The sequence below is a fragment of the Podarcis tiliguerta genome (assembly GCF_965153285.1).
Source record: "Podarcis tiliguerta genome assembly, chromosome: 12".
Classification (NCBI taxonomy): Eukaryota; Metazoa; Chordata; class Lepidosauria; order Squamata; family Lacertidae; genus Podarcis; species Podarcis tiliguerta.
Window position 1 is genome coordinate 31855695 of NC_139545.1, and position 9022 is coordinate 31864716.

General features: G+C 42.2%; 1 protein-coding gene across 1 annotated transcript; it reads left to right on the top strand.

Moving 5' to 3' along the window:
* The first annotated feature begins 1290 nt into the window (after positions 1-1290).
* SEM1 (SEM1 26S proteasome subunit) lies at positions 1291-8062 on the top strand. Its single transcript, XM_083405559.1, has 3 exons — positions 1291-1535; positions 6034-6127; positions 7869-8062. The coding sequence occupies exons 1-3, from the start codon at positions 1457-1459 to the stop codon at positions 7909-7911; spliced, it is 216 nt and encodes a 71-aa protein (XP_083261685.1). The 5' UTR covers positions 1291-1456; the 3' UTR covers positions 7912-8062.
* The last annotated feature ends 960 nt before the right edge of the window (positions 8063-9022 follow it).

Below are 9022 nucleotides of genomic sequence, written 5' to 3' on the forward strand. Positions count from 1 at the left end.
TAGGCATAATAGCATATCTTTTTTTTTGAGCAATATTCCTTTCTTGTAACTTGGAGCCCTTGGTTCGAGTCCTGCCCTCTGGAGCAAGGGAAAACAAGGTTGATTCACAGGCCCTTAAAGTGATTTGGAAACGGCTATTATTTTATCTCCCCTTTTCCAGGCTAAACATACCCAACTCCTTCACAATTGCACACAACCCAACCAACAATTAAATTTGTTGTTGTTGTCGTGTCCGACTCTTCGTGACCCCATGGACCAGAGCCCGCCAGGCACTCCTGTCTTCCACTGCCTCCCGCAGCTTGGTCAAACTCATGCTGGTAGCTTCGAGAACACTATCCAACCATCTTGTCCTCTGTCGTCCCCTTCTCCTTGTGCCCTCCATCTTTCCCAACATCAGGGTCTTTTCCAGAGAGTCTTCTCTTCTCATGAGGTGGCCAAAGTATTGGAGCCTCAGCTTCAGGATCTGTCCTTTCAGTGAGCACTCAGGGTTGATTTCCTTAAGAATGGAGAGGTTTGATCTTCTTGCAGTCCATGGGACTCTCATGAGTCTCCTCCAGCACCATAATTCAAAAGCATCAATTCTTTGGCGATCAGCCTTCTTTATGGTCCAGCTCTCACTTCCATACATCACTACTGGGAAAACCATAGCTTTAACTAGACAGACCTCTGTTGGCAAGGTGATGTCTCTGCTTTTTAAAATGCAACAATTAAATAGTAAGGTCTAAAAATCAGGATACAAAGAAATTAATATCAGGTAACAGCAACAACCCCTGCTTCCAAACACCCCTCTCCCAAACAACACCCCAGCCCAAGAGTCTGCTCAGCAGCATCAACTTTTGTAGCTGGAGTCATTCAAGGCCTTTCTGGGCTATGTGGGGAAAGGCCTGAAAGGTCTTCCAGGACTCACAGCCAAGATGGGTTGGCCAGCATCTTCCTACCTCACAGGGTTGTTGTGATGGAAGTGGGAGCAATGGGCACCACCCCATCTTGTTTGGCAGAAAGGCGGGATAAGAATGGCACAGACAAATATCACTATTGATGTAGGATGTAGTTTATTGTATTGCGTGCTTTCGTTGCTCACGCCCTGGCTCGTTTCCCCCATTGCCTCTGCCCCCTCCCTCCGAAAAGAAAAGCGCCGAAACTACCTCCCTGCACATCCCCGCCGAGGTAACTAAAAAACAAAGAACGAGCTGGACGCGAAATAAACCGCCGTGACGCGGGACCAAGAGCGTGCAGCGCGTGGTTGTGGGGGTGGGGATGACGCCGATACGCTCTCGCGAGCGACGTCGGCGGCTAGAGCGGCCAGGCCGCGCGGGAGAGGGCGCATGCGCCTTCCGCCCGCACGTCCGCTAGCTCGCTTGCCGGCCGGCCTCCCGGTTCCGTCGCCGTCCCGTCATTCCCAGCGGGGAGCAATAGAGTGGGAGTCGCTGGCGGGCTCTAGAGCGGCTCAAGGCCGATGATGTCGGAGAAGAAACAGCCCGTCGACTTGGGGCTCTTGGAGGAGGACGACGAGTTCGAGGAGTTCCCGGCCGAAGGTAGCCTTGAACCCAGAAGGGGAGCGGCTCGTGGGGGGGGGGCTGAGGGACGAGGACGGTGACTGTGCGCTGTTGCCTGGTGGGGGGCGGGGAGGCTTTAGGAGAGGCTGAAAACTAGGCCTCAAACACGCCTGTGTGGGTGTGGGTGCGCGCGCGCCGTTCCCGCGGGAGGGGGCCCCCTCTTCACAGTTGGGGCTTGGTTGCTTCCGAGTAGGAGCCTCTGAGGCCTCGGGGCCTTATCTCGCAGCATCCCTTTCGCGCCTGAGGCTGCCCACACGTTTGAAGCACGTGACTCCTCAGACCTGCAGTTCCCAGCATCGAACTATAGTTCCCAGGATGCTTTGCCCCGCGGGGTGTGTGTGTAAGAATGCCATGTGCTTTGGATGTGCGGTGTGTTTACGCAGCGCGAGTTCCTGGCTGGCTGTCTCGCCCGCATCGTCCCCCCATTCCATGTGGAAGAAACATCAGGGGTAGGCTTGAGGCGTGACAGGTGGCTGGCCAGGTTTTGGACCGCTTTAAAACGCGTGTACCGTTCGGAGGATTTCTCTCCGCTTGTGCACTTTGGGCTAAACAGGGATGTGATCCGACTGTTTTCCTGGGTACAGTTGGTAGGACCAAGATCTCTCACCTAGTTAACAAAGATGCTGTCCTTGATCAATAGACGTGATGGCATGTACAGAAAGCCAGTCAATGTGTGTTAAACATTTAGCAGCAGCTGTTTAATAATTGTCACTCTTGCGTATTCAGAACACCATGTTTACTATCCCCTTTAATAGCCAGGAAGAAAGCCCTGTTCATTTATAGAACTTGCTTCCAGTAAATTGTGGCAGACTCAGGAACCAAGGGCCTCAGTCTTTGCTGAATGACCAGAAATGCATTCTGGTTTCAGACAGTACTTGCTCAACTTTATTATGTTTCTATTACATTTGAATATGATTGGTTGATTCGTTGCTGATCTGTGGTGGTGCTTTTTCAACAGTAAAACAGGATTGCACAAACAGTGGCTACTGCTGACCTTAAATAAGGCTTCTTTATTATTGTATAGCTCAGCAAAACTATGTAGCAGATTTTTTAAAAGTCTGTTTCATACAATTTATTAGAAGTATTATGTTTTTAAACATCTCTGCTTTGTAGCTGAACTTTGTTATATATTTTAAAGCTTGATGCCATGCAGATTGTGCTAAAAGCAGTGCTGCTATCATTTTGCTTTAATTGCATTTGCTGTGCTGTATTTGCTCAGCACTGAGAAGTGCAAAGTTTTTTCGAATGAAAATCTTGAGCTGCTGATTTGTCATATTTTTTCAGCAGTCTAACTGAAATAACCTTTAGAATTTTAGTAGTATAGGTATGAATAATAATAGCATGAGTATCAGTAAACTTCTGTGTTAAATAAACTTTAGAAGTGCACCTTCCAGTTACAGAGTTTCACAATGCAAAGTTATATTGACATATGAGAGAGAAACATTCCACAAAGAATGTTTTTATTAAAGCACCCTACATTTCAAGGGTGATTTTATTCTTACCTTTCAAATTCAACCATCTGAAATCGATTTGTTCTATTTTTGTTAAGCATTCCATTGTGGTACTGTATTCCTTATAAGAATTCATCAAATGCTAAATATTTTTTCGAAATTGTACAGAAGTGTGAAAAATAAGTTACTTAGGTATGTTAGAGCAAGAAACAAAGTATATGTTGGCTTTTAAGTGTAGAAGAATTTAACAACTGTGTTATACAAGTAGTTTTAAGATCTTTGAAACGTGGGCATGTTGTAGTTAATTAATGATACAGTACTTTCAAATCCCCATAGTGCTTTATATTTTTTCATTTTATCTGGTGAAAGGCAAATAATACCACTGGATGATAATTTTACATTTGCAAGTGTGCAAATAACATCCTTTAGCTGCATGAATAATGTGTAGTTACAGGCTTTCTGTCCCAGTTTTTGTGAAGATGACTGCTGCTTATAGTGCAGCAAGTTTAATCAGTAGGGAACACAAAGCGAGGTGATCATTTTATCAGCTAATGTTCCAAATGCTGCAAGTTGCACAGAACTTTGATGTGGAAACTAGTTGTCTGTTTGGAATGTTTGAGGGTGAGGAGAAGCCTCCTACCCACCACCCCCATCAGTACCTATTGTGTTACCCAGAGCTGCTGTACAGCTGGATGCACTTGGGGTTTTGCATTTTACACCGTATTAATTTTAGTGAGCATGTCTTTCAGCCCAACCCATTTGCTTTCAAGAAATTATGGTAGCTACAAAGATACCAGTGATCCATATAATTTCAGTTACTGAAATAAGAATGTGTTGCAAGTTATGTTTTGCGTTGCTCTGTTTAGTATTTCAACAGAGATTGATCTGTTAGAACAGAAGCTGTTGTGATCTAAAATGAATTAATGCACTCTGCTGACATTATTGTGTTCATTAATATTATAGCAATGTCAGTTGCAAGAAGCTTTTTCTCAAAAGCCCAGTTAAAACATGGCAGGTCTACTCCTTGGTTAAAAACATGCTAGGCAGTAAGTTTCATTTATTTATGAAAAATAAATAAGCAACTTACACAAAACAAAAACTTGCAATGTGCAAAATTTAAAACATAGAATAAAACATCAGAGATATATTTAAGTATCCTGGATTTTTCCATTCCTAAATCGTAGTATGTATGTTTAGAATTTGACAGTGGTTAACATAAGTGCCAACAAACCCCTCAGCCATGATTAAGTGGAGTGAGTGGTATTTACTCCAGGGAGAGGAAAGACTGTAAGATGAGAGTCTGCTCATCTCAAGGCTGGTTAGCAGGGAGCATTACTTATTTGTTTCAGAATCATCAAAAGATTAACTTGATTCATATTTTTAATGCATGAAAGCTCAATGTTCTATATAGTAAACTAGAATGCCAAAGCCCTGAAATGCTCGTATCTTGTGTCTTTTGAAAAACACCACCTAAATGTGAAACTTATACAGTAGTATTTTGGTTACAAAGCCAGTGAACTGTCATAGCATAGTTACTGTATTTTTGCATCAGGTTGCCACAGTATTGTTTAAGCACAGGACTGGTTTACTTATTCTCGTGGGTTAGAGTTCTAGAGATCAGAAATGTATTTGAAAAGCCAGTTTTTACTTTGGAAAACAGTAGAAAGGCATTGCTGGAACGGGTCGTTTTTATGTCCTGAAGGATGGCATTAGAAATGTACGGCAATACATGGTCTTTGATCGCTGCCTCTATCATTGTGTGTCTCAAATCTTACACATTTGTGCCAATGGTTTGAAAGCCTGTCAGGAGAAAAGCACATGGTTTAATAGCCTGAGCTCCCACTTGTTTTGCAGTGATGAAATCTGATGTGCAACTTATTCACATGTCATTTTTCAAATTCCCTGGTATTAGGGTCCCAACTGGTATTGAAGTAGTATCCATGGAGTTTAAATATATGAATAGGGACTGACCTCTCAATACTCCTTACTAGGAGGACGGAACTCTGGGCCCTTTCCCTAATTGGGTTCAACCTCTCTCTTTTTTAAAAAGCTTCCTGGGCCAGTACCTGATCTTTGGTCAGACAGCATCTAGTTTGCTGCTCTCTAATCTCTTTGCCTCATTTCCTCACCCTAGCGTGTTGTCTAGGTTGCCTGATACTGACTCACCTTACTCGCTTCCACCACCTTGAACAGAGCTGTTCAGCCTCACAAATTTGGAATATCTGTGACTAGAAATTACCAGCCAGACCTTTTAAGGGGATCAGTCTGTGAAGTGCTTCTATCATTTGACTCCAATCATGCATTTACAAACCACGAGTCTTGGCTTTGGTCCAGATCTAACCGTTAAAATAATCTCAGTTCATACCAATGGAGCTCTGTCATCTTATAAAGTGTGTATAAGATACTGTGAAAGTGGTAGATACAAGATACATGTTTTAGCCACTGTTCACTTTCAGTTTTTACCTTTGTCATTAATATTGCTGCATGAACTGCAGTAAATATTGCATACAGTGGTACCTCGGGTTACATACGCTTCAGGTTACAGACTCCGCTAACCCAGAAATAGTGCTTCAGGTTAAGAACTTTGCTTCAGGATGAGAACAGAACTTGTGCTCCAGTGGCGCAGCAACAGCAGGAGGCCCCATTAGCTAAAGTGGTGCTTCAGGTTAAGAACAGTTTCAGGTTAAGTACGGACCTCCAGAACGAATTAAGTACTTAACCTGAGGTACCACTGTACTTACAGAAGAGCGGCATGAAATTACATTGTGCTCTGAATTGTATCGTTAAACTTGCATTTATTTATTTATTTCATTTCATAAAATTGATACACTGTTTAATTGTAAAAAAAACCCCTCAAAGCAGTCTCCCAAACAATAATGCAGTAAGATTATTGTTAAAACAGTTAAAAACAACTATTTATAACACAATTAAAGGGAATGAAGCTTCCTGATATTCAAGTTGCTGAAATGTTTTGCTCACAGTTTAACTATATATAAACTAAACTTGTCCTGTGTCCTTTTTTTCAGACTGGGCTGGTTTAGATGAAGATGAAGACGCACATGTGTGGGAAGACAATTGGGATGATGACAATGTGGAAGATGATTTCTCCAATCAGCTAAGGTCATCTAAAAGTTTTCAGTATATACAAATAGTGAAAAAATTGCAGGCTAGAATCCCTCAAACAAGAATCAGATCTGACATGCTGGACAAAATCACATTTTGTAGTGGCTCCCATACGTAACATGGAACTTTATACACATCAGCAGTTGCTTTAAGTTTCAAGCTGCATCACTTTACTGATATTTAGCCATATTGTGCACATAATAAAATAGCTGCAGTGTCAACTAGTATTAATCACTATTGAGGTACTAGCAGCTCTAAATGGGTTAAGCTCAATATCTCCAGCTGAATTTTGAGATGAAAATTGTGTTGCTGTCACTTATTGTCAGTCTGAAAAAGCAGTTTTAAGTTAATTGCAGGACTGACTATTATTTCTTATACAGCAGATATTGATAAAATAGCCAAAACTGAAGAACCATGCCAGATACATCAGAAAGAAGAGGAGGAGAAAGCATTTAATGATTGGATCATATTTCAGTTGCTTCATCTGTTTTCCTTTATCTACTGTATCTGCAAAATAACGCTTCCTGTTCTGAGATTATTTTTTCTCTGCATATAGCTTATTTTTGTTACCTTGGCTGCATGCTTAGCAATGCCTTGCCTCCCTTTGGCCTTGAGGGGTTTGTGGCTTCCTCAGGCAAAGAAGATGGAGATACATGCACACTGAAACAACATACAGCATTTTTTGCCCTATAGGACGCACTTTTCCCCCTCCAAAAATGAAGGGAAAATGTGTGTGTGTCCTATGGGGTGAATGCAGGCTTTCGCTGAAGCCTGGAAAGCGAGAGGGGTCGGTGCGCACCGACCCCTCTCGCTCTCCAGGCTTCAGGAGAGCCCCACCACCAGCCCGCTGTCCCCCGGAATGCCGCCAGCCCGCTGTCTCCCAACCTGGTTTGAAGGCTGGCGGCAGGGAGAAGCGTGCTTCTCCCCACTGCCAGCCCCACAAGCACGGGGGACAGCGGGGAGGCGCAGCACGCCCAGGCTTAGCTTCACGCAGCTCCCCGCAAGCCGTGGGAGCCAACTTCCATGTGACTTCCACACGTTCCACATATTAGGGTGGGTCCTATAGGGTGAAAAATACGGTAATTCAAAGGCTTGTGCTTCTTGTGTCTGCTTTAGCAACTCAGTAGGGAATAGGGGTGGGTGGCGAATGGATGCAACCACAGGTAGAGGGGAGAGGAAAGTTTTGGAGGAAGTAGCGTAGGAGAGCTGAAGCAAGATACATATTTCATTGAACTGTTTACAACAACCTTTTACTATTGATTGGTGCAGGTGGATATATGATAAACAGCTGGATCCAGACTAAGTTAGTTGCACATTAGTCCTACTTAAATGAGTGTGAAAAGGTAGTTATAACTGACAGTGCAGTCATGAAGCTTCCTTCTAGGTAAGTGGGTATAGGATTGTAGCTTGAATGAAGTCATTTCAGTGGGAACATAGTGCAGCTTACTTTAATCTGGATCCAACCCAATTTAAAAAGGATTTTATATTATGTAATCAGACTTTTCATCAGAATACTAATTGTTTTGGAAGCAAAAGGAGGAGTAATTAGAATATGTTTTGAGAGATTTTATACATGTTGGGTTGAGCCCAGACACTTCCTGACACTTGGGTCTCATTGATACTCAATAGAAACTTAGTCTGTTTCCAATCAAGTATTTTTTTTTAATGTAAGCAAGAATTGAGTGTCTAACATTTCATAGGATTTAAATAATTTGTGTGCTTTGTTTTTACTTTACAGAGCTGAATTAGAAAAACACGGCTACAAGATGGAAACCTCATAGCTTTCAGTGATGCTGCGGTCTGGGATGAGACTGCTGTATATTGAACAGAGAAATGTTACAGAATGCTAGCTGGAAGCAGAAATACTAGAATGTCCTTTATTACCCCCAAAATTTGTTTTTGTTTTGTATGAATAAAAAATTGAATCTTAAAGGGTTTTGTTTTGTCAGTATTGTTCAACTTTATTTCTGAATTACTGGTATGTTCAAAAATAATATTGTCAGCTATACTAAATCTGGGTTCATTATAATGTTGACTTCCTTAGCATGATACTTGAAGTCCATTGAAGCAGAATGAATTGAAGGTTTGTGACATTTTATCACTTTATATCAGAACTAGAGAAAAACTACTGTGGTTATTGTTTACCACTTTGGGAGGAAGAGCAGGACAGAAGTCTTATACCGAAATACTTCATCGACTTTTCTTTGCTTAAACAAGTGAAACATACAAGTTAAATGCCTCTGAAGAAGGAAGTCACATGTGAGAGGCAACCTGGGTGGTTATAAGTGGAAGCTGCTTAGTCCAGTCTGCATGCTTAGTCATAGCCGTAGATGTGCTCCTGATGGGAAGCTTACCTTCCCTGCTTAGAGATTTGCCAGTTCTAGAATTGTCAGCTTAATGACAGTTGAAGCCACACTGTCCAAACTTTACAGCAACGAAACAAAAGTATTCCTTAGTTAACCTTGAAGTGAAGTACAATAAAACACACAGCTGATGTTGAATGAACATACCATCCAATGCTATTTTTTTATGAGTACAAAGAGGGACAAACATTTATTCTATCTTGTCTTACAGGGCCAGATCAGTTTAAGAGTAGAGCATGGAAAGTGGTGGGAGTAACCTAATATTAGTACTAGAAACACTTTCTTTAACCTTGTTTAGCTAAATAACCTTGAGTATATCATGATGTAATTGGGTAAATATGATCATGGTACATTGCCAGCTTCTGGGGAAACACTTGGGCGGGTTTGTTGAGTCAGCCAACTCATGGTGAGCTCTGGCTAGGGTTATTTGCAGGACACCATGACTTCTGCCCTAAGCCAGTTGTTCTGGGGGGAAAAATGCCCATAGGCCACATTGGTTGTTTTGCAAAACTAGATAGTTCACCTTTAA